The following is a 25832-nucleotide window of genomic DNA, read 5'->3' on the forward strand; positions in this document are numbered from 1 at the left end:
ACATATTTTTTTAAAATATTAATATATATTCATAAGCTTCATTTTTACTATAATAACAAATATTTTTTTCATACATGTAAAAGATTAAACCTTTAATTTACCTACTTAAGTGATATGATTATCCAATCATATCATATTGTCATGCTATGTTCCACAATGTGAATGAGGATCCCTTTTGTCTCAAACTTATTTAAAGAGGCAATAGTGGGGCAAAGGGAAAGGTCATTTGGGAACATGAGATAGATAAAATAATAACACCCACTCATTATATGCTTAATGTTTTGATATTGATGTGTGCTAAGCATAGTTGAACAAAAACAATAAAATATAAACATTGTCGGTGAATTCATGGATTTTTTATGTACTGCCAAGCTAAGCTAAGGTTGACACTTTTTTACACCAACTCTTCTCTCTCTCTCTCTCTACACAGCCTAAGCTTAAGCTTATCCCTCCCCACTTGTTCCCTCTGCCGAATGTTATAGCCAAAAGGGTGCGAGAGAGAGAGAGAGAGAGAGAAACAGAAACAACAACCAACCATCAAGGGAAGTTAGTGAGAGAGAGAGAGAGAGAGAGAGAGAGAGAGAGAGCGGAAGATGAATGGTGGTGAATCTTATGGTGCTATTGAGACACAGTACATAAGAAGGCATCACAAACATGAACCAAGGGAAAACCAGTGCACCTCTGCACTTGTTAAACACATAAGAGCTCCTGTTCACCTTGTTAGTTTGTTTTTCTATCTTAAACTTTTTGGACCAATATCATGTTTTTTGTTTTGTTTTTCTTCTGAATTGTGCGTGTTTGACTTGTGTGGTGTGGTGGGAGAAAGTTATTTATTTTTTTGTTCTTTGGAGATCTGCGAGGTTTTGCTTGTTTTGTGGTGTGTTCTTTGAGTTTCCAATTCTGTATAGTTATCTGGGTGCGTGACTATTAGCATTTCTCTTGTTTTTTTGTCTCTTTCTTGGGGATGGGTGGTTAATTGGTTATTCTAGAATTTTGGTTCTGTCAGGGTGTTCCAAAAGTTGGTATTTTTCAGCTCATTAGATGCTAGTTTTTGTTGGGTTTTTGGCTAGATTTTAAATTGTGGTTGCGGTTGCAGTTTTGTCACCATCAGATGCTATCACAATTGCGGTCGGGATGCGGTTGCAGTGACTCTAAAAACCTCGATACTGCCATCAGCTGCAATTGCAGTTGTGATACAGTTGCAGTGACCGCAGCAATTGCAGTCTTGGAGTGATTCCAAAAAGCTTGATGCCACAGTATTGGCCGCAATTTCAGTCATGATGCGGTTGCAGTGACTCCAAAAACAATGATGTTATGGCTGAAATTGCGGTTTTTTAAAACCGTGATGAAATCAGTTTTGGGGGAAACATAGTTTTGAGTGTGTGCGTGGATTTGTTTGTCAAATTTTACAAAAGTTTGATTTTTCAGCTCATGAGATGCGAATTTTTTTTTGGGTTTTGGCAAGATTTTAAATTGCAGTCGCTGCTGCGGCTGCATCACCATCCTTGCTGTTGTGGAAAATTGTGGAGAAATATGATTGATGCAGCCGCAATTGCAGTTGTGATGCAGTTGCACTGACATAAAAAACTCTGTCGCTGTGGTATCAGCCACAATTGCAGTTCCGATGCAGTTGTGCTGACATCAACAATTGCAGTAACTACAAAACCTCCATGCTGCGGTAATGCGGTATCGACCGCAACTTCAGTTGTGATGCGGTTCAATGACTCCAAAAACCATGACATTGTTGGTTGTTTCTTTGTTTTTTTGTGTGTGAATTTGTTTGTCAAGTTTTAAGTTTCAATTCTTTTGGCTATAGTGAGTGTAAGCGGAAAAAGAAGGAACTCTGAAAATTTTACGGCTGGATTTTTTATGCAATACATTTTGCTTTGCAGCTGATGAGAGTTCTTCACTTATTTCAAGTTTCTCATCTCTATAATGCCCTTTAATTGATTTTTTCTTGCAGACTTGTTTTCAGTAGACCAAGTAATATGTAATATTCTTAACTTTACAAAGTTATCTTCCAAATTTATTCTTTTTATGGGAATTACAATTGGGATTCAGTGTCTTGAAATTGAAGAAATAAGTATATGTGATGGCATGTTTTGTTATTTGGTGGATTTTGTAGATGTAAAGGAAAAAATGAACTATTGTTTGATGTGGTTTGGTTATTTCCCTTCTCAGGTGTGGTCGCTGGTTAGAAGATTTGATCAACCTCAGAAATATAAACCATTTGTTAGCAGGTGTATCATGCAAGGGGACCTAGGCATTGGAAGCGTTAGAGAAGTGAATGTTAAATCTGGCCTTCCAGCCACAACAAGTACTGAGAGGTTGGAACAACTGGATGATGAGGAGCACATTCTTGGAATAAGGATAGTTGGAGGTGACCACAGGCTGAGGGTATGATCCATTGTGTTGCTCCTTATTCGTTTTTATTTTTGTATTATTAGACCTTGAAAGCCAAATTATTGTTCTTTTCTACGAGATCATAATATTGTATATGTAAAATGTTAGTGTTGAGTTATTAACTGAAAACACTCTTCTCTGTACAAACGAAAAGAATTATACAATCTAATAATTCTACTGCTTTTGAAAAGAAAATCATGAGAGCTAACTATTAATGATTAAATCTGGCTGATGGGAAACAAAGCGGGCATTTGAAGATATTGTTAAATTGGTATAACTTTGGGGATCTTTCTTTTCATAATTACATTTGATTTTTCTATATATAAAAAAGCCTAAAACTAGCTCTTTTATCATGTATTGTATATATAAAATAGTTTGTAAGGATTGTGGATTGCAGAGTCCTATTTTGTCCTTGGTATGTACTCTGTTTGGTCTATAATTTGTTATGTCTTGCAACCTTGGTTTCTCAGTTTAATTTGCATGATGATTACCTTATTTTTCCAACTTATTGCAGCTGGCTATTCATTTACCAAAATATACCATTAATTGGAGGAATATTTTTATCAAATCAAGCAAATTTATTGACAAAACTTAGATACAATACCATAAGTGCAGTAGGTAATGTCCTTTAACCAAAATCAACATTTCATTGTGGTAATTGTGGCCTATTTTAATCATCGAGATGAAAGCAAGGGTTTTACCAAGATGAAATGCCGATATTTGTTTGAACTTGGATGATATGCACTTAGAATATGCTAACTATTAAGTTTGTTAATTCATTCCTTATGCTGTTATGTTGTCACTAAATCATGTATTTTCTAGCTCTGTCACCAACTGTAATGCTCAATCATGTTATGTGGAATTTGCAGAACTATTCTTCCATAATCACCGTCCATCCGGAGGTCATTGATGGGAGACCCAGTACAATGGTGATTGAATCATTTGTGGTGGATGTGCCTGATGGGAACACCAGGGATGAAACTTGTTACTTTGTGGAGGCTTTGATCAGGTGTAACCTAAGCTCTTTAGCTGATGTCTCAGAGAGAATGGCCGTGCAAGGTCGAACCGATCCTATCAACCATTAAGCATGTCTAGGGAAGAATGAAGCTGGGTTCATACAAATTACATGATCCATTGCTCTCTGATCGTAGTTCAAGTGTGGACATTGGTTGGAGTATACCTTCCATGTTCCCAGAAGTTTTGGAACTTTTTTCCTCTGTATCATGGATACATTCCCCCTACCACCCCTCTTGCACTTTTTAGCTGTGTAATCACTCTTTTGAACAGCTAAGTTTCTCTTCTTCAATATTTGTAAGATGAGATTCAGGGCCTCATGAAAACACAGGGATGTAGGGGGGAAGTTTTTACCTGCTATATTCTTTCTGGATTTTGTGGATGGTGTGTTACCTATAGTTATTTGTAAATATTTTTGTTGAACCAAAGACAGTTTCTTCAGTTTTTCATGTTTCATGTTTCATGTTTAGTAGCAACTTTTTGCCAGATTTATGTGCTGACACAAGGAAACTCCAAATAGTGGATACTTCCATGTTATTTTCTTTAATAAGTAGTGTAGCTTTTGTAAGTTATCTATTCCATATTCTCCTTGTTTAGGACTATGTTCAGAACACTCAGTTAAAATGATTTTTGCTTCTGGCTCACGGTTGGTATCATGCACCTTGTTTTGTGGAATTTCAGAGATACTCTTTCTTCGTCCACCTTACTTTCAGGAACTTCTAAGATATTATGTTTCTTCATGCACCATGCTTTGAGGAACTTTGAAGATACTGTTTCTTCATGCACCTTACTTTGAGGAACTTCAAAGATATATAGTGTCTTCTTCCAAGTATTGCAAGCGCTTCCGAATTGAACTTTTTTTTTTTTTTTTTTTGTGTCGCTTTGTTGGGTAGATAAAATGCTACTCATAAGAAAAGAAAAAAAAATGGTTTAAAGCAATAGGTGGATCCTTGAATCCTGGTGGCTTCTTTGATCTATAACTTGGGAGGGACTGCATAAAGGGGTGTTATGTAAGTTGGGCATACGTGACACGCATACAAGGGTTAGTGCATGTTTGGTTTCTAGTTCCGTAGGTCAAAAGTAATTTTACCAATATACCAGGATCATTGCTTATGCGATCATTTTGTTTTTGTCCTTTGGATTTGTATTAGAATGCCTGTTATAACATTTCTAACTGCAAATTCAATTGAATCTGAAAAGGGAAGTGTGAAGAGCTGTGTTAATCATAAGGATGGAATTGCAAGGGAGTGAAGTTTTCGTGGTACTTTTTTTTCTCATATGTTTGAATGTATTGACATAAATATTTATGAATATCACTTTCATCTTGTCTATACATGAGATAAGATTGCATTAAATACCCTGAAGCTTAACCGGATCACGCTTGTAAGTGTTGTGCCTGAACCTTGACGTTGAGGTAACAACACAAACAATCAATACTCTAGAAGTTTTGTAAGTTCAAGTAGGAAGGGGGTGGAGCTATTTAAGAAGGTATTTTAATGCTCAGTGTTTATGTCGGTGAAGTAACATTGCTAAGAGTAGATTGCATAAACATAATTGATGTGGCTTAACTGGCCTAGGTGTAGGAAGTATAGTTGTTAATGTCATAACCACTTATGGAATATAGGGGGGTTGTAGTAGAAGAATATTCTAAAACTACTGTTATGTGATGTGTGATTATATTGCGAGGGATTTTGTGGTTTTTGAGTTGTGTTACTCCACGTAAAGCATTGCAAAAAATATTATCCTAGTTCCCAGTTCCTACCACTCAAATTCACCTCAAAATGAGGTGCACGTTGATAATTATCCTTTTGTCATTTATATATGCAACTCAAACTCGATTCCAAACTCAATTTTCAAAGCCCGTGTTACCGTCTACATCACTTACTAACTTGAGTGAGAGTCAGAATAACTTGTCAAACTTGTAATATTAAGTTTTTATCTTATACATACCCTGAAAATTGCCTCACGTATATATTATTTACAAGTGCACGCTAATAAAACAGTGTTTCTGACATCGAACTTATGTGAAAGGTGGAGAAGAGGAGAGGATGTGAAGAAAAATACTGTAATAGCCATAGACAAAATTTCTATTGAAATAAATGATTGCTTTTTTGTCAAACTGGATTGCTAGCAATGTGAATTTGAAAAGTATTTTTTATACTTTACTTTCATTTGCTGTTGAAGCCAACAGATGGCCACTCTTGACAGTGGTGAAACCTGGAAGTACAAGAACTTGTTGCAGAAGCAGCACAAGGCACATTTTGTGCCACTGTTTAGTAACTTGCATGATATTTTTCTTCAGATTGCATGCAACCTTTTAAAGCGAGAGCTAAGCCACGTTGTTGGTGATGCTGGCTCCCAAGTAATGTATCTATTCTAACTCCTTCATACTGTGACTTGCAAAAAAAGGCAAACTATTTCAGGTGAAGATTGCCACTTGCAAAAAGGGTATTCTATGATTCCCCGAGAAACTTAGTCATTCCTTAACTTAGCACAAAGTTCCCTTCATGAACACACTCCCTCTGTTGATACACAAGATCACAATAGCCAGAGAAGAAAATGATTCAGGCTTTTGGCCATGTATCTTATTACCAGCGATCTTTGCAGGAGCATTCTCCATTCATGAAATGGTGAAAACGGCCACCATCTCTGAGGAAAATCTCGCGGTTTCGAGCCAAGGAAATGTACTTAGCTGTTGTGTGACAGTCATGACAAATTCTTGTGTTCTTCACCACCCTGATTGGTGACCCTCCTTTAGTTTTCATCAGTCCATATGTCATAGCCAACTTCTCTGTGTGACTGAGCAGAACCTTCTCCTTCTCACTGTCATCAATGTTCTGATGCACACAATTAATATCAAGTACATACCCCAGCTTTTTTATCTCTGAGATTAATTGATACAGCTCAAAATATATTTCTCCTTCTTCTGGATGTGATTTCCCTTCTGTGGAGAACACATGAATAGTCTGCTTAACTTGTATCCAACTCCAAACATTTGGGATTTTCACCCCCAAGGCAGTCATTGACTCTTTAAGGCGCTCCACGTCCCCCCATCTGTCAAAAGTGGAATATATGTTCATCATCAACGCATAGTTAGCAGAATTATATGGCTCCAACCTTAAGAGATTCCTAGCGGCAATCTCCGCTATCTTAATGTCTTTGTGAAGTCTGCAGGCTGCAAGAACAGCACCCCAAATACTAGCATCTGCCTTTTGTGGCACGGCATGAATGAAATCCAAAGCTTCATCAAGAAAGCCAGCTTTTCCAAGAAGATCTACCATGCAAGAGTAGTGCTCAATTGTTGGATTAATATTGTAATCTGTCTTCATGCTGTCAAAGTACTTCCACCCATCCATAACTAAACCTGAATTCTTGCAGCCAGATAGAAGAGCTGTGAAGGTTATAGCATCAGGTCTAACACCAGTTTTGCGCATTTCGTCAAATAGAGTAAATACCTCTTCCCCATGGCCATAAATAGCGTATCCCATCATCATGCAATTCCAACATGGTAGTGTTTTCTCCTTAATATTCCTGAAAACCTCATGGGCTACTTTAAGTTTTCCTCCCTTACCATACATGTCAATGAGGGCTGTGGCTATATATATGTCATCCAGAAACCCATGTCTCATACTGAAGCAGTGTATCTCTTCACCTATCTTTAACAGTGATGAGCCTGCACATGCCCGGAGAAGTGTGCAAATGGTAGTAGAGTTAGGTTTTACATTTTCTTCTTGCATTTGGCTGAAAAACTGTAGGGCATCCATGTAGTTCTCATTTTGACAACAGCCTGATATCATAGCAGTCCAGGACACCACATTAGGAGTTAATCCCAAACTCTTGATCCGATTGATCACAGCCAATGCTTCCTCACTGCGGCCGCTCATTGAATAACCTGAAACTAAACTATTCCATGTCACCAAATCAGGTTTTATTCCTTCCTCCTTCATCTGGTTGAGTAGCTTTTCAGCATTGTCAAACAAACCCTTGTAGGTGTAACCAGATATCAATGAATTCCAGGCACAAATATTTTTGTTTTTTGTATGATGGAACACTACTTCAGCTTTATCTAAGCAATCGTTCTTAATATACTTATCCACCAAAGAAGTACAAACGTAGACATCATACTCAAGCTTACTTCTCATTATGTAACCATGGATTTCTTTCCCTAAATTAAAGCAACCCAATCCAATGACTGCTTGTAGAGCACTAGTTATTGAACATGAATCTGGCTTGAAGCCTGCGCTTTGCAGGCTCCGGAAATTGGTGAGAACATTTTCATATGACCCCTGAAGAAGATGGCCAGACAATAGAGAATTCCAAGTTATAATGTCTGGTTTGACGCCGGAAGATTCCATTTCTTGGAGGAGATCCCAGGCACCATTCAAACAGTCATTGACTGCATAACTCGAAATTATCGAGTTCCATGATGCCGAGTTATGATCCTCAGTTGAATCAAAAGCTACCCTAGCTAGTTCAAGTCTATTGTTCCTAGAGTACATGCTAACTATAGAGTTGCAAATTGAAGTATTTGACACTCTTCCGAATCTTATAACATACCCATGAATCTGCTTCCCTTCATTGAGAGCTCTCAATTTTCCACATGCTTGCAGCAGCTTGACAATAGTGCCATCAGTGGCTTTGGCAGAAGCCGATTGCATTCGACGGAACAGTTCCAAGGCATCCTCCCACTTCTCACTCCTCAAGTTTGCCATAACAATTGTATTCCACAAGAAATCTTCTTGTAGTGGGGTCTCATCAAAAACTTGATTTGCCCCATCTATTCCCAAATATTTCTCATAGAGATTGATCAATGCACAACTCAAGTGTACATCAACATGGAAGCCTCTCTTAACCAGACAAGCATGAACTTCCATCCCAAGCCACAACTCCATTAAAGCCAGACAAATTTTCAGAACAACAGTGAGAGCTTTACTGTCAAATTTCACTCCTTTATCATGCAATTCCTTGAAGACCGCCAGAATCTCATGTGAATCACCTCCAAAACTTGCAAACTCCTCAATAAAAGAGTTCCATAGAAGGTAGTTCCTTGCAAAACCCACAAAAAATACCTTTGTTGCTGACTCAAAGTCTCCAAATTGCAAGTAGTTTCTCATCATGCTTCCATCCATTGTAACCAAGTTCCTCTTTTTTGGCATTTTGATAATCTGGGCATGCAATTCCCTCACAGAATTCAAGGTTCTTATCTCACCAAAAGGGTGAAAGAATGGAGAAAATTTTGGTGGGGAAAATTGAGGAGAAGAAACAAGCTGAGCTTCTGACATTCCAAGAGAAATTGAAGAGGGTGAATGGCTTCTTGGCGGCATGTGTGTTTGTGGGTTATGAACAAAATAAGGATTAAGATGATGGAAAGGTGCTGCTAGGTTATCCATGAAGCTATGGTACTGAAAGGAGAAGGAAAATGTCATGAGAGTGTTTATGTCAGTAGTGATGAAATGGTAGGGGCAATTAAATACTGAGAGCTCTAGCTTGAGCTGTAACTCCAATTATCTATTTGCAAATTTGTTCATAGTCTGAATGCTGAGTAATGTTAGAAAGTTCGTGAGCGTGTGGGTTCTAAGATTTTTTTTGTTGATAAGGTTTATCCTATCCGTAAAACTGAATTTTTTTGAGAGAGCAATGTTCCCCTTCATTCAAAATAGAAATGGTGCCGGTAACTGCTTGGGGTGCCCGCATTTTTCCTAGCCATCCAACATTTTTTTAAAATACTAAAAATGTCTTTGAGTATTTTTATTATAAATAATAGATTAATTTTTTTATTTTTGTAGTATTTTTTCTTCTTCCTAAAATTGCACTTAGTATAACTTACTTCTGTTAGCATCTTTTTGTGAGCGTTTATTGTCGTAGGTAATATATGTATGTTATTTACAGATATATGGTGTGAAATTTGCTGATTTTTCATCGTTAGAGAAGAAGAGGTATACATTTTTTTTCTTCAAAATATATAAATTGTCAATCTGTATATTTTGAATTTTTTAAAAATTATAATTTATTTGGATTTTTTTATACATTTAATTTATTTACAAAATTTGATAATTAAATAAATTTGATATTTAACTGAATGTTGGATTTAGATGTTTATTATAGTAATTAATAATAATAAAATTTTAATATTTAATTGAATGATGTATTTGAATGTTTATTACAATGATTGAAAATTAAACAAATATGATATTTAATTGAATGATGTAATTAGATGTTTATTACAACGATTGATAATTAAACAAATTTGATATTTAATTGAATGATGTATTTAGTTATTTATATATGTAAAAAAATACATTATTAGATAAAAATTAACTGTAATAAGATCAAAAAATAAATTAGTAGATTTATGTTAATAATGTATTTTTTTACATATGTAAATTTTTATTAAACATATGAGTTTTATTTACAATTTATATATGTAAAAAATTAATTATAAGATAAAAATTAATTTTCACAAAATTTATTATCTAAATTTACATGTGCATTAAATATACATTAGAAATTTTAGTGTTATATATAACCATATTAATTATTTTATAACATAATTGACCTATCTCTTGCCCATCAACGTGCATGCCTAAAACTTTCTACACTTACACAAGGACATTGCATTGCTTTACGTGACTTTTCGTCATTAGCACCACACTCTAATCAACTAAGTTAATAAGTTAATTATATTATAAAATAATTAAATGTCGTTATATATAACATTAAAATTTTTAATGTATATTTAATACACATGTAAATTTAGATAATAAATTTTGTAAGAATTAATTTTGATCTAATAATATATTTTTTTACATATATAAATTTTGAATAAAAATCATAGGTTTCATAAAAATTTATATGTGTAAATAAATTAATTATTAGATCAAAACTAATAGTCACAAAATTTATTATCTAAATCTATATGTGCATTAAATATACCTTAAAAATTTTAGTGTTATATATAACGATATTAATTATTTTATAATATAATTGACCTATTAGCTCAGTCGATCAGAATATCGTGCTAATAATGTGAGACTCACATGTTTGATTTTTGCTTGTGTCATTAATTTTAAATTAATTTGTAAAACATATTTTTTAAGAAATTAAAAAAAAAATCGTTTGGGCAACTTGAACTATCTTATTTTTTTAATCACATTAATAAGGACATTTGGTTTTCTAGTGAGACGTCGATTATCTCCATAAGCTTTGACCTTAGGGACTAATTATATGACTAATCATTAAAGCTTTTTGTTCTTTTAAAAAAATGTGTTGTATAGAAATCAAACTCAAGTTTAATCTCACAAACTTAACGAGTGTTGCTAACTAAGTGACATCTATCAAGTCTTAAATTGTGTTATTTGATACCAATTCTAATGACTTTTGTAGGCAATATACTAAAACTATAATTTATATTACAAAGATAAATGGTCACTAATAATTTAAAAAATATGAATTTATTATTATATGTTAGAGTGATCAGTTATTCAAATAAATTTAAAGAGGTTAAAAAAGAAGATCTTAAGGATATTTATTCATCAGGATTCTTTCTCAAATGATCTATAAAACGTTAATTGTTAATTGTAAACATGCTAACAAGTTGGTGGCATGTGTGCGGGTATGAGTTGTAAAATGTGAATGAATGAGAATCACTTGATTTTGTAACCTTTCTAGGCAAGAATTTCTGCCTTCCTAGTCATCAATTTCTTGTCCCTTTCTACCAACCTCACCTTTTTTCAAGTCCCATGTGCACATTACACTCATTGAAACCACCAACCAAGAAGCATTGAAACTTGAAAGACACAAGAGTGAGAGAAGGAAAAATAGCAGAAGAAGATCATGGCTGATTGGGGGCCAGTTTTTGTGTCTGTGGTGCTCTTCATTCTCTTGACTCCAGGGTTGCTGATCCAGATTCCTGGTAAAGGCAAGATGGTAGAGTTTGGCAACTTTCAGACAAGTGGAGTGTCGATATTGGTTCACTCCATCCTCTACTTTGCTCTCGTTTGCATCTTCTTGATGGCTATTGGAGTACACATGTACACTGGTTCCTGATCCCATACCATCTTTTGTATACACATACAAACACATTATTTATAATTCATTTCTTCTTGGTTTAAATTGTGGGGTTTATTTATTTTGGTAAAAACAAAATCCTGTGCATTCATATGCCTGTGAGGGAATGACAAACATTTTAGTTTTCAGCGTATCTGTCAAGTAAAACATCATGGTCTGTTTGTTCCAATGATTCTAATATTTGTTACTAGGAATAGGAGTGTTACAAAAGGGTTGAGACTTTACACTTCAGTGTTTGTATATGTCATTACGTATTGGCTTCTTCGATGTATTTTAATTTATGATACTACTAATAAGCATTTAGATGCCAACATTTTAGGTCAGATTCCCTTATATGTCATAATAAGGTTTTCATTATTGTGAACAAAAAGATTTATAGACATTAGTTGTTAATGCTTTCAACGATCCATCAAACTGCTTGAGTAGGTTTGATGCTTTAACCGAGACAACTTTCAATTCGTTTCTTGTGTCATAATGATTTTCTAATACAAGAACAAGGCTGTCTAAATCAAGGGGCGCACAGCGCATGGCTATGCTGTTATGCCATCTTTTACGAGAAATTTGATTCCTTATTCTTGGAAAATTTTGTTAAGGGAGAAAGTTGTTGTTATAAGTGAGATTGATGTACTAGTTGATTTTGTACACGAAGTTAAATGTTCATATCATTCCTCCTTCCTACTATGTTTATTTCAATGTTTTTGAGTCTAATATGAGCCGGACTGTGAGTGAGTCTAATACTCATTGTGTGGTCTAAGTTTTGATTTATCAAAGAGACCGGATTCTGGATTTGATGCAGAACATTCCAGTGATTCCAAGTGTTGTCTTGAAATATTTCTCTGTTTCTAGCCTTCCAAATTATCCAACACGCAACATAAAAAAGAATTCCAGAGTTGCCATTAACATTGTTACGGATCCAAGATGAAATGTGTCAAGAGTCTGAACACCTTGATGCACATCCAAATGAAGAGAATTCCAAATGATTTTGGCTTTGCTGCAGTCCCGCAATAAATTTCTTGATGAGCACCACACCTGTTACGAGAAGAATCAACAAACAAATGTCTTTTAACAAGAAGTGTTAGTGGGTAGGCTCTTATAATCCATGCTTAGAATATCTTTGAGTTACTTAAGCGAGTTGATTTATATTTTTTTGACGTTGAGTTAAAATTAAGGATTTTGTTTAATAATTGGAGTAAATGAGGTTAGTTTTTTATATTACAACTGTTGTTTGTATGAGAAACTTAGTTTGAGAATAAAAAATAATATTTTCAAACTTAGTTTTAAAAAGTTTTTGAAGTGAAAAAAAAGTATTCTTCGTTGAAGGGATTTTTTTGAATCACTCTGGGAAATCAAATTCTTTCTTCAAAGTATTTAATGTAGTTGAAAACATAAGATTCAAACATGAAATTATTGATTAAGTTAGAATAATTCCATATAAGTTGATGCATATATTTAATGGTGTTCTTATCAACGTTTATTATCTCATTTAATATTTTTTTATATATTAAAATCTAGTACTTCAATTATTAAATATTTTCAAAATACCTTAGCAATCATTCACGCTAAATTTTAGATTTTTTTAAGGAAAAATACTTAAGAAGTTTCATTCATAAAGGATACATACAAAGGCAGAATGAAATCAAAGATTTATTGAATAACATACAACCTGTACGTGCTAACAAAACAATGAACAATTTGATTCGTTTGTCTAAAATAAACTTAAATTTAAGATTAAACAAACACTTATGATTAAGTAATTGATACTTATATATATATATATTTAAGAGGAATCAAATTACCTAAAAAATAGATTCAATAATTCATTTTATACAGTAAATTTTATAAATTCAACCATTGTATCAAATGTTCTTATGGAAGATTTCACATTTTTAAAAAAAATTTAAACCTATTAAATACTCCATTAAATAAATTCAACTTAATATATAATATAATAATAATTATAAAATTACATTACTACAGTTGTCGATTTACTTATCATTTTTTGTTAATTGATTTGTCTAACATTTGGTGTATATGTTCATTGATTTGATATCAAAATATTTAATAGTTAAATAAATAAAAATAATATATACAAATAAGTATGGAAAATAATAACTTTACCAATAATTGTGAAGTAATTCCATCCTTATGAAAGTATATCAAATGAAAAATAAAAGTAAGTAACTAAATTAAAACTAATTAAAACATAGTATCTCATCAAATAAAAAAAAGAGTGTAAGAAACAAATATCATCTGTATACTTAAAATAAATAATTAAATTAAAACTAATTAAAACAAAGTATCCCAAGATTTAATCATAATTAAATTGATGTATTAATGTTCAGAGGTGGACGATCACAATTTTTTTAATGGAATAATTCATATTTATATAAAATTTCTTTAAAACAATAACAATTATGTCTTGTAAGAATACTATAAGTTTAGAAAATTGTACTACACTCTCTACTCTCGAGAGTAGTCGTACTCCCATTGTTCAACAGGTGGTAGCAAGTTCATGAGCATCTCTCGGACGTTTCTGAGCCACACAATTGCAGACCATGAAACCTCAACTCAACCCTCATCAGCTGAAGAGTCTCATCTTCATTCTCCACGTGTCATTCAACCATTGGCCATGTTCCTATATCCTCACCACATCAGCACCTCCACTGAATTGCACTTCACCTACCAACACAGGCTTACCCTTTTGCTTCTTCTCTCTCTCAAGAGTTTCCACTCAAACCAGATAGATCACAACCTCCAAAACACAACACCACAAGGAAACAAAACAACCCATTGAGAGCTTGCACAACTCTCATGGTAGTAGTAGCACTACTACTTCACACACTCTCTCTCTGAGTGCCTCACACCACAGATTCTGTGATATATATACCAATGGAGGCCCTCAATGCTGCTGGCTTGACCCCTCTATCTGTGCTCTCTGATGCAAAAACAACAAGAACTAAACACCCTTCTGTTTCTGTATGCAAAGTCTCAAACTTTTCCACCTCCACCAACAAAAAACAAACCTTGCTGCAAAGTTGCATATCAAAAACTTTGCATGGGGGGCTGATTCTTGCAGCTTCCGTTGTAAATGGTGGAGCTGCCACAGCTTTAACGTACGATGAAGCCCTGGGACAACCTTTGAGCCTCCCTGGTGCTGGGGACTTTGATGTGAACGGTTTTGTGGAGAGTGTCACTGGCTTTGCAGCTGAAAACCCTGCAATTCTTGCTGGGGGAGTAGCTGTTTTGGCAGTGCCATTGGTTTTGTCTCAGGTTCTTTTCAAGAAGCCTAAGGCTTGGGGTGTTGAGTCTGCCAAGAATGCTTATGCAAAACTTGGTGCTGATGGGAATGCTCAGTTGCTTGATATAAGGGCACTGGTGGAGATTAGGCAAGTGGGGTCCCCAGATGTTGGGGGTCTGAAGAAGAAAGCAGTGTCAATACCTTATAAGGGTGATGATAAGCCAGGGTTCTTGAAGAAGCTTGCTTTGAAGTTTAAGGAGCCAGAGAATACCACATTGTTTATTCTGGACAAGTAAGAGTAGTACAGAACAATTTCATTTGTAGTTTATTTTTTATCTATTTTGTTGTTATAATCCATGTTGATGATATAGCATATTGAGAATTGGGAAAAACCCATGTGACATGTCCCACATTGACTTGAGATTATACCTGCTAGGAGGTTATAAAGCTTAGGCACCCACTACCTTACATGTTAATTTTGTGAGGATGTGTTAGGCCTAAATCTGAATTTTTGCTATTAATTAATGGTGAAGGGAAAATTGAAGAATTCTCTTTAGCATTCAAGCTCAGTTTTTGTGAGGATGATGAGTTAGGCCTAAAATCTAAGATTAAGTCAACACACTTTTGCTATTAAGTCATCACAATTTTGCTATTAATGGTGACAGGAAAATTGAAGAATTCTCTTTAAAATTCAAACTCAGTTTTGTGAGGATGATGAGTTAGGCCTAAAATCTAAGATTTAGTCAACACACTTTTGCTATTAATGCTGAGGGGAAGATTGAAAAATTCTCATTGACATTCAAAGGTTGTTTGTTGTGTTATTTTATCATGGATATTTGATGTTTCTAATTGCACTTTGCAAGAGAATATTCTTGAATCTGATTGAGTGAACTTGTGATGGAAGCCAGATTTGATGGGAACTCTGAACTGGTTGCAGAGTTGGTTACCGTTAATGGGTTTAAAGCAGCTTATGCGATTAAGGATGGTGCAGAAGGACCGCGAGGATGGAAGGTATTTCCTCTCCCTTTCCATTTTTCTAATCATATTTCTAATATTTGCATTTTAAGTACCAACTTTTTTTCTCTATTGTTTAGTATTCTGACATTGGCTGGAATTCTGCAGAGTAGTGGTCTTCCTTGGATAGAACCACGGAAAACATTGAGTTTTGACAATCTGACAGATGCTATATCTGAAGCAATAGGAGTAAGTATCTGGGATTTGTCTAATTGCATTTCTTATTTCAACGCTGATGCACTTGCAAAATACTACTATTGGTTTTCAGATTTAAAAATAGTAGGCATTTTCATTCTGTTAAATTTAAATGTTTGCCCTCTCAAATTGAGAATTTTTGCTAGCAAGAAAGGAAACTGACCGATCAGGAAAAATTTAGAATGAATTATTAACTGGACTTGCTCATCAGAAAAGTTAAATATGAGATTGAGATATTGTTTTTCAAGAATCTGGTGATTGATCCATTTATAGATGCTTTTAACATAAACAGTTTTTGTTCATGATCTTATTTGACCATTTCTATGTCTTTCTAATGATTGGAGGTTTGTTGCAGGATACCACTGATGGCGTGGCAGTTACTCTTGGGGTTGCTGCAGCTGCTGCTGGACTTAGTCTATTAGCTTTTTCTGAGGTTGATCTGATGAGTTATTACTTACAATTTATTCCCTTCTTCTGAAAAAGCAATAATCCATTATGATGTTACTTCACTGACATAAATTTCTTGTTCATGATGTTTTTTCTGTTTGTAGATAGAATCAATCCTCCAGGTTGTTGGATCAGCTGCGCTCATTCAGTTTGCAAGCAAGAAGCTTTTGTTTGCTGAGGTAGGCAATGTTTTCAAATCAAGATGCATGCTTTTTCCATTTTTGTTGTTTATTATCATCAATTTCTTGAATAATTCTCCTTTGCCTCTAGTAGGCAACCATCCTTTTGTTGCATGTCTGTGCTTTAATTTTAGAGTATGCCCTTCTGTTGAGTTTATTGAGGCATTGTATCAAAATCAAACTTCAGATATTTCTCTTCAAGGAATGAAGAATATGTTCATTTCTTTTTTAATGATATCATCAAAATGTAAGTAAAAGAGAGATATGCTCATGAATTGAATTAATTATGTAAATTAGAGAAGCGCCATTTTAGGGTTTGTAACTACATGTGAGAGAGAGAGGCAGAGAAAGAGAGAGAGAGAGAGCAAGAGCAAGGGCCAAGGTACATTTGAGGTTAAGAAACCAGTCTCCCTCTATTGCTGAAAGAAGAATGTATGAGGGTTTTTCCATTTAGTCCAACAATTTTAACCTGTCAGTTTGTGATCCCAGATGCGATTGTGAGTCCCATATTATAAGCATAGGATCCAATTTCAAGTTATGGGACTTGAGTACCACATATGAAGTGTGAGGTTTATAAGGCCTTGGGTACTCCCAACTGTTATAGGCTTTGATACCATGTTAGCTTTCAGCTTAAAACCAATTGACACTAAGTGAAGTTGCCCAACAAATATATAAGCTGCATCCCGAGAATTGAGGCAGGTCTTGTGGAACTTCCTAACATTTTGGTGATAGAAATGGGACAAATGTTTGAATATTCTGCTACTCTAATGGATGTATGATAACTGGCAACAATGTTGATTGTTATTAACAGATGGTTTTCCATATATCATGTGAATCAAGATTCCTATGTTCAAAAACCAATCTTAATGAAGAACATTTTCCCTCTTTAATGCATTAGTTTTGAGACTTGTTGCTAGAGCATGCAAAGCTATAGCCTGTAGTTTTTGGGTAATTTTCATTTCACATAACATAGTTGTATTCCATGAAAATCCACCAAAGTTGATAGTGATGACTGAAGAAGTTAGAATATAAAGAAAAATACACTTTTCTCCCTAGAGAGATACTTAAATTACATTCTTCCCCTCTTTATTTAGAAGTTGCTTCCCTTTTTCCTGAGACATCAGTATGAATACTTTTCTTTTTTCTTTAACTTTGAAGGCCACTGATAATTAATTCTGAACATTGTATTATCAACATTTGGACTTTAATAATATGTAATGATATTTTGAATTCTCATACTATCAGCTTTGAAACTTCACTTGGAATCATTATTCATCTTCTAAAGTCTCAAAGTTCATAGCAAGAATTCAAAACTAGTTGCTGATAATGTTGAAAGTCATAAGAGAAAAAATTAACCCTAAGATATTTGTTTATATTAAAATAAGAGGGGTAGGGCGGTGTATTTTAAACCTCTCTTGTGGGAGGGGAGTATAATATACTCTAGAATAAATTATTAGGTTAGTTTCACACTCGGGAATTTGTACATTATGACATTTGTTGACAACTGAGGCTGACTGTTGCATGACAATTAACCCTGTCTCATTGGTCATCATGCCCTTTGCTCTGGTTTATTGTCATTTATATGGGTAAAGTCTCAATATCGCATTATTTTTGTTTTTTTTTTTTATATTAATTTCATTTTATTTGATGGCAGGACCGAGAGCAAACCGTGAAACAACTTGGTGAGTTCTTGAACACCAAGGTTGCCCCCAAAGAACTTGTTGATGAAATAAAGGTACTTAATATTTGTCTTGATCTACATCCTAATAAATTAGCTGTAATTATGATGTGATGCATCATTTTGGAGCACATATTTAAAATTTTAATTGAGATATTATATCTGTTTCTGAAAATTTACCTTATATGATTTGTGAACTTTTTTATCACTCTTGCTCTGACCTTGTTCTCTTTGAATGAAATTGCTGGGAAACACTAGGATATTGGAAAGGCTCTTCTACCATCCTCTACCGATAATAAGGCTCTTCCTGCTCCGGCAGAGAAAAGTTCAGAGCTTGCTACAGCTGATAGCACTGTACAGAGAGCAGTAGCTACTCCCGAGTCCAAAGCTGAAGCAGTAGCAACTCCCGAGCCCAAAGTGGATGCAGTAGCTCCTGAAGTAAACTCTGTGCCCAAAACTGAAGTCAAGGCAGAAGAATCACTTCCTGTGCAACCAAGGCCACTTTCACCATACCCATATGTAAAGTCTTAACTTCCTTTCTCTATGAATTTTTCCACTTTTGGTGCTGATTAGTCATGCTTGTGGTGGCCAATTTTCTTGGAACTTTTCTTTCCATATATTATATATTTTTCTTTAAGAAATGCTAGTAACATATTTTCCAAAACACTCTTCAGAACCCATTATTATTGGTTGAAATTGATGGAAAATCACAAAATTTGGTGGGTTTCACTTCTTATATAACGAGTTTCACTCATAATTTGTAGTTTCTAATACATTTTACTCAATAATAGAGGTTTGGTAACAGTAGTGTGTTAAAGACTGTGTTGTTAACACTCCTATTTTTTTTCCGGTGCCATTATGATTCCATTTAATAGAATCTCTTTAATCAATATCAAATGTCACACTGCATTACCAACAAAGGTTGGTTCAATTGGTAAAGAACAAACTCATATCCCAAAAGGGCATGAGTTTGATTCTCATTGCCGATGTGAAGACCTTGTTTGTGGGTAATCTCTGTATGTGCTCTTTGAGTCTTGACGCCAGTCCTGACCCTAGTGAGTCCCTAAGACCCAACTCATTTGTGAGATCCCTCTGCCCAAGAGAAGACTGAAATATTGAATGAAGTTTGGGATGAATATGAAGTTTCATGTGAGAGGAAACATTATATTTCATATTTTTTTTAAAAAAAATAGTAATGAATGGAAATTTAATTTATGAAAACTATATACTCTGTTTATACTGCATGCTCCTGATATAACTCTGCTTTTCCTTTTTTTTTCTTCTTGAATTGTAGTATCCAGATTTCAAGCCTCCAACATCTCCTACCCCTTCACAGCCCTAGACCTTCACTTCTTTTAATCTTGAACAGAATTCCATGGAAGGCAAATCAATTATCCAAATATCCAGCATGTATCAAGAGGTGTACAACTCTACAATCTATAATCCTATCAGAAATAGTCATGCATCTTAATTTGCAGATAAGATCCGTGACATACGTTGTATAATTTTGAAGTTGTTATGATTATCCTTCCACTTTGTGCTACTCGGTACACTTTTTGTAATTGATGGATGTGTTGTAGAGGTAGGTGTCAAGTTAACATTGTAGTTATTTTGAGATTTAGTATAACATTTAATCTTTCAGTTTTGGAGCAAGCAAATAAGGTTTATGTATGAAATTCTGCTTTGTACGGATTCATCAACACAAATTGACTATGCAATTGTGAAAAGAAAAATGTTGATGGTAGACTTTTTCTGAAAATATCAATATAAGATGGATTTAATTTAAGGCAAATGTTAATCAATAATTTTGGTGCATTGATTAAGAAATTAAATGTAGAATTATTTTTATTGAGACGTTTAAAATTGTAATGTCCATGAAATTTTTAATCTTTACAATAAATATTTTTTTTTTAGTTTCTTAACTAATACAATAAAAGTACGAGTTAGCATGACCCTTAATTTAATATATTGATAGTGTGAAATTTTTTTACTGTTAATTAATTAGAAATTAGTTTAGATATACTTTTTAAGTAACTATTATAAAAATTAAATACTAGTTAATATAGTCGTAACAATCCGAAATTGAATGAAAGTGTAAAATGTTTTGTTGTATCTTTTGCTCTGGTGTTTTATGTTTTATGCACGTATTTTTTGCCTTGAAGGCTTTTCATTTTCAAGCGATACTATTATAGCATTCTACTTTCTTTACCGTTAACATCTCCACTTATAATAGGAAAAAATTAAATATGATTAATAATATTTTTAAAAAATATAGAATTTAATTAAAAATACACTGATTTTATAAACATTTTTTTAAACTATCATCTAATTATAATATAATTAAAATTTATTAATTTTTATAATAATAATTTTAAAAATCATATACTTTTTTGAGTTATACGTGAATAATTTAATTAAACTAAAAAGTAAAACATTTTTCAGTCTGTGCGATAATTTGGGTATAATGAAGAAAATGGAGGCAAACCACTGCATTTTGAAAATTCACAAAGTTCCGAATCCGAAACAGAGCCAAAAAGAAGAAGAAGAAAAATGCAGAAACCGAAACCGAAAATCAAATCCGAAGCGTGAAGAAGGTTCGTTCGTTCGTTCGTTTGAATTCCATGGCGAGAGTGAAGCACACGCCAGCTTCTCGCAAATCCGGTATGTCTGAAATCTCATCACTTCACTCATTTTTTTTTCACTTCTCAAAAAATGCAACCCTCATTTTCTTCGCCATGCAAAATTCGCAGGTAAAAAAAAAGCGCCACGCGCATCCACGTCCACGCAGCCATCACTATCATCATCCCAATCGGTAACTCACTCTGTCTCTATTTTTCTCTCTGTGTTTTGATTTGCGAAATCCCTAATTTGACCTTTGTTTTCTGAATTTGAATCTGTGAAGCCTGCAACTAGAGAGAGGAGCCGCAGGGTACGTCTTTTCGCGAAAAGCCTCATTCTGAGTTTGTTTGTATTGTGGTTGTAATAATTATGGTGCTTAATTGTGGTGTTTTAATGTTTTGTAATTATTAGTTAAAAAAATAAAAACATTGCCTGAGACTCAGGGAAGGAAAAAGATGCGCAATAGGCAGGGCACTGTGGCGCTTCGTGAGATTCGGCATCTTCAGAGGAGTTGTGAGCTTCTTATCCCGGCTGCTCCCTTTATCAGATGTGTGAGTATTTCTGAAACCCTCAGCATTTTGCTCTCAAGTGAAAATTAACAGATTTGTGTTTGCTTGTACTCGGAATGATGATAATAATAATGATTATGTAGTGTTAATTTTGGGTGTGCTGCATTGCTGCTGCTTAGATTTTACTCTAAACTTTGTCAATTTTGCCAAAAGAAAAAATCATTATGGTTGTCTATCTATCTTTTATTACTAATGATTAGGGGTGTGTTTGGAAAACTGTTTGATTGGTGTTGAATGGAAGTTTTACATATTATAATGCCAAAGCATAAAGTAAGAGAGGTGTTGGATTGGTGTAACATTGGATGGAATGGATATGTAAACACATTCTAGTTAAAATTAGGCACTTTAGTTAGTAAGTAGATACTAGTTATATTTGCTAGACAGTTAGCAGAATTAGTTCTCGCCTTCATGTATTCACCACAGCTACTAATAGCTGAAACTGTAATTAAAGTTCAAAATCTGTTTTTTTTATAAGGACAAAACTAGGATACAGTTTTGGTTACTTTTAGTGATACTATTAAATTACATTGAAGTTTCACCTCGATAATATGCACAATAAAGGTTTGCATTAAATGTTAGAGTAGGTTACCAAGATGAAACATCAATTCTAATTGGAGAACCACTCCAAAAGCATCTAAGGAGTTGCTTCTAAATTTTTCCCTTTTCATAATTCTTCATTTGCAGCTTCCCTCACTCTAACACTATTTGATGTAAACTTAGGCGTAAAAGTGAGCATCATAGTTTGGTTGCTGTTTTATTTATTTTTTCGTAGGAATATTTTTGTAACTTACCACTTATTCACTGATGAAAGTGCTTGAAGAACATGCTCTGTATGGAATTATTATTTGATTTAGCTGAATTATGATTTGATTTGGCTGAATTAAATCTTGTGAGAAGTTTGTTCTTGCTGTTTTGGTAATATTTTTCTTTTTGGCTATAGGTTAAACAAATTACAAATCAATTCTCCTCAGAGGTGTCTCGTTGGACACCTGAAGCTGTGGTGGCACTTCAGGAGGTATGCAACTTTTTCCATGCTCATGTGAGTTATTGCTAGGGAGCTTGTTTCAAATTTGCAATTCTTCTAATTATAATGCAAATGTGGCTTGTTTCAATTTGCTTCTGGTTGAACTATTTAAATTTTCATACTTACTGTTACTGTTGTCCACTATATTGTCTGCTTAATTTATTTGTATGTTTTACATGATTATGTATTAATTGAAACTCGGTCAGATATTACCAAATCTGCATAGAAAAGAACCCATTGATTACCAAGGGGGTCTGGCTGGTTGAGCAGAGTGTGTGAGTGTTGTAAACCCCTTGATATCGTGTTCTATTTCTACATATATAAAAAAACCCCATTGATTATTGAAAATTGAGATTTTACACATTCAACATTTTAGTATAACACAATATGCTTTAGTTATCTTCAGTCTTAGTGAAATGAGAATAATATTAACTTCTCTACTTAAGAGGTGTTCCATCAGACTTCCAAGTGATATATGTTTCATTAGAAGGCTACATTTTTAACTTTCAATTCATATTACAATATTAATATATCGATTATGCAAGGACCTGGCAATTGTATTTCATAATTCCTTACTAATTCAACAGGCATACTTGGAACTTTTCTTTTTTCCTTGGTATATAGAGGGAAAGGTTATGCATGGCTCCAAAAGGGAGGGGGAGTGAAAAAGGTTGCAGAGTGTATTGCAGGGTTTAAACCTGTTCCCTTGCACTTTCCTTGTATGTCTTAGAGCTCTTCAAACTAAGTTACCTCCAGGGGTGATTATTAATTGAGATCAAATTCTCATTAAGAATGTTGACTGTTTTTAAACCATATTTAAGAATGTGAACTTTATTTTGCTACCACTAGAGTTGAACAGCACACACACGCACTAGTGCAGTGCATGCTTCTTTAGATAGCAAGTAATGCTTCTATTCTCTTCTTTACTGTTCCATTCATATAATCAATTTCAGAATACTTTTTCAACAACTTAGCTATGTTTGGAATGGAAGCGGATATTATAAAATCGAATTAGAGTATGGAATGAAAAGGATTTGCCTTTTGGTGATAGAAAAAAGTCATTCTTAAGCCAAGCTGCCTTTTGGTGGGGGAGCTGGTGTCATACTGTTCTTGATGGATCTCAGTAGCTAAATATTTAAATGAACAGAATAGTTGAGCATACTACTTTTTTGAAGGAAAATAAATGGGCAGAATACTAAAACACAACGTTGGTTTGCTAACATAGTGGTATTTGCCAAAGATCCATAATTCCATACTAGTCTATAGATTAGCGGGCGCTATAGTGTATTAGCAGAGCAGAGAGGCCCTGGACTGCTATGGAATTCAAAAAGCAGAGCAGTTTTTAATAGCAACCACAATCTGAGATTGATAATTATGCAAAGATCTTGTGTTATTAACTGGTTTATGTTTTTCCATTGTGAATATTTTTGTGTTCTCTTTCTGTAACCTCACAAATATATGCTCCATTTGTTTTTCTTGTTTGTTCCCTCAGTGAAAAAGGATATCGAGTTGGCCCGGAGGCTTGGAGGAATAGGAAGGCCTTGGTGATTGGACAATGCCAGTAGAAGACCATTGGTTCTTTTGTTTGTAAAACTTCACACAGTAGGGGGGACTAGAGAGTACAGGGAATTTCAATGGAGGCATTGTTGCTTCTATACCCAGCACTCAAATTTGATGATTATTTGGCTATTAAATGTTAGGAACTACACACTAACTAATGTATGTCAATGATTATATCTTCGTAGGTGAAACAACCATTATAGAATGGTTGCTACTATTTATGACTTTAATTTGATGAGTGAGGTAATAGTGTACCATTGTAGCAATGAAATATTCCAAGATTATTGTCATTCATGTTAACTTTCTAAGGTAGAAGGAATTCAAGTGTCAACAAAATGCGCAGGCTTAAAATTTCTTCCTCATTTATTTGTAATAATTTCGTTTTTCTTTTTCTGAAATCAGAAACGCGTAACGAAAGTGCACTGTAATTTTAAATGACTTAAAAACCAGTAGTTGTTCTCTGGAAAGTGCACTGTAATTTTAAATGACTTAAAATCCAGGAGTTGTTCTCTGGAGAGTGACATTCCAGGTCAAACTGTCAAAAGACATAAATGTATTAAAAGCGTTATGCGATATTATTCATATTCATTCAACATCGGTTGAATCCATTTATTATAGGAAGAAATTTGGTTTGACAGTTTTTAAAATTAGTATCTTAAAATATTCAGAATACTTGTATGCCTGTGTTCACATTACTCATACATGATGAGCTCAAAGATATATAAGGTTGAACAAATATAGGCCAATGGCAAGGATGCTTACTATCATTTTGTTATAATCAGATGACAATGTGAAAAAGTATATTATACATCACTGTTTCTCTTTAGTTTTATTAAATTTTTACCACTTTTGTATATACGTATATTAAAACATTGTCATAAAATTAAAAGAATAAAAAATATCTCACTTTTAATTATATACCCGACACTGGGGTCCAACAATGTTGTTAACGTTTGATGTAACGTCTAACCAAACTAGAGGCCAATGCTTATGTTTTTACGACAGTACAATAATAAATCGTAATTACAATCTTCTAAAAATTCCTATTAATCCTGAGTTCGATATTTGATATTTAACAACTGAGTTAGAAGAAAAAAACAGCAAAGTTAAAATAAAAACAGTTAAATTTCTAATGCTGCTCTTCATACTATAACCCTTTTAGTTGTACATAGAATGAAAAATCTCATCTAATTTTACAATAAATTTAAAATAAAAAATATTTTAAATTCCATCTAATCAAAAGGCATAGACTTGAAAGCATAGTTATGAAATCCGACTCGGTTATTAACCCGATCAAGATAATGGGCTAGTGGTTCAATTAGTGGACCTGTAATTGGTCCAGTTTGATCCAATATATATTAAAAATTCAAAATTATATATGTATCTACTATATATAAGTATATCACTAATATTATTTGAGTAAGAAAAGTTCATTCATATTTTAAAATTCAAAACTTTTTACAAACTCCGAATCACACAGAGACACTCTTCCCTTATGTTGAGATATCGTTACAACTTAAGAGACCCTGGGTCTCTTAAACAGATTTCTTTGTATAAAAAGAAGAAGAATTCTCTCTTTAAGAGAAGAATATTACAATTGAAGATCGATGAAGATTCCTTATTGAATTTGTAAGTGTTTTGGCCAAGGAATATTTTGAGAGTGATAAGACAATTTGGTTTTGAGAGGATAAGATAATGTTGTTCAGAAAAACTCTAAGGAATTTCGTGTCCCAAGCTACCTATTTATAGGCCTTTGATGACTATTCAAAAACCTTCTTGAACAGTTATGACTCTTGGGAGTTATTTTCGAAAATTCCTGACTGGT

General features: G+C 33.9%; 5 protein-coding genes across 6 annotated transcripts; 4 read left to right on the plus strand and 1 right to left on the minus strand.

Annotated features, from left to right (window-relative positions):
• Nucleotides 1–388: 388 nt before the first annotated feature.
• Nucleotides 389–4030, plus strand: LOC100500065 (abscisic acid receptor PYL9-like). The gene is given in 3 exon segments (NM_001249399.2): nt 389–719; nt 2182–2397; nt 3273–4030. Coding segments are annotated over 3 exon segments (558 nt in total). The 5' UTR covers nt 389–593; the 3' UTR covers nt 3489–4030.
• A 1784-nt stretch (nt 4031–5814) lies between these two features.
• Nucleotides 5815–9132, minus strand: LOC100801069 (pentatricopeptide repeat-containing protein At4g01030, mitochondrial). Its single transcript, XM_003548376.5, has one exon. It carries the CDS (start codon nt 8841–8843, stop codon nt 6006–6008), a length of 2838 nt encoding a protein of 945 aa, XP_003548424.2. The 5' UTR covers nt 8844–9132; the 3' UTR covers nt 5815–6005.
• A 2028-nt stretch (nt 9133–11160) lies between these two features.
• Nucleotides 11161–12158, plus strand: LOC100781253 (uncharacterized). Its single transcript, XM_003548422.5, has one exon. The coding sequence runs from the start codon at nt 11251–11253 to the stop codon at nt 11461–11463; it is 213 nt and encodes a 70-aa protein (XP_003548470.1). The 5' UTR covers nt 11161–11250; the 3' UTR covers nt 11464–12158.
• A 1871-nt stretch (nt 12159–14029) lies between these two features.
• Nucleotides 14030–19876, plus strand: LOC100784482 (rhodanese-like domain-containing protein 4, chloroplastic). Its single transcript, XM_003548427.5, has 8 exons — nt 14030–15014; nt 15631–15733; nt 15845–15925; nt 16287–16364; nt 16483–16557; nt 18212–18292; nt 18494–18754; nt 19530–19876. Exons 1-8 carry the CDS (start codon nt 14374–14376, stop codon nt 19575–19577), a joined length of 1368 nt encoding a protein of 455 aa, XP_003548475.1. The 5' UTR covers nt 14030–14373; the 3' UTR covers nt 19578–19876.
• An 805-nt stretch (nt 19877–20681) lies between these two features.
• On the plus strand, nt 20682–24301 carry LOC100788198 (histone H3-like centromeric protein HTR12). 2 transcript variants are annotated; one of them, XM_006598851.4, is made up of 6 exons: nt 20682–20896; nt 20986–21047; nt 21138–21164; nt 21298–21405; nt 22364–22462; nt 23940–24301. In XM_006598851.4, the coding sequence occupies exons 1-6, from the start codon at nt 20857–20859 to the stop codon at nt 23940–23942; spliced, it is 339 nt and encodes a 112-aa protein (XP_006598914.1). In that variant the 5' UTR covers nt 20682–20856; the 3' UTR covers nt 23943–24301. The 2 variants fall into 2 exon arrangements, with proteins under 2 accessions (XP_006598914.1, XP_006598915.1); XM_006598852.4 differs by having other exon boundaries at nt 22364–22438.
• The last annotated feature ends 1531 nt before the right edge of the window (nt 24302–25832 follow it).

The sequence above is a fragment of the Glycine max genome, chromosome 16 (assembly GCF_000004515.6).
Source record: "Glycine max cultivar Williams 82 chromosome 16, Glycine_max_v4.0, whole genome shotgun sequence".
Taxonomy (NCBI): Eukaryota; Viridiplantae; Streptophyta; class Magnoliopsida; order Fabales; family Fabaceae; genus Glycine; species Glycine max.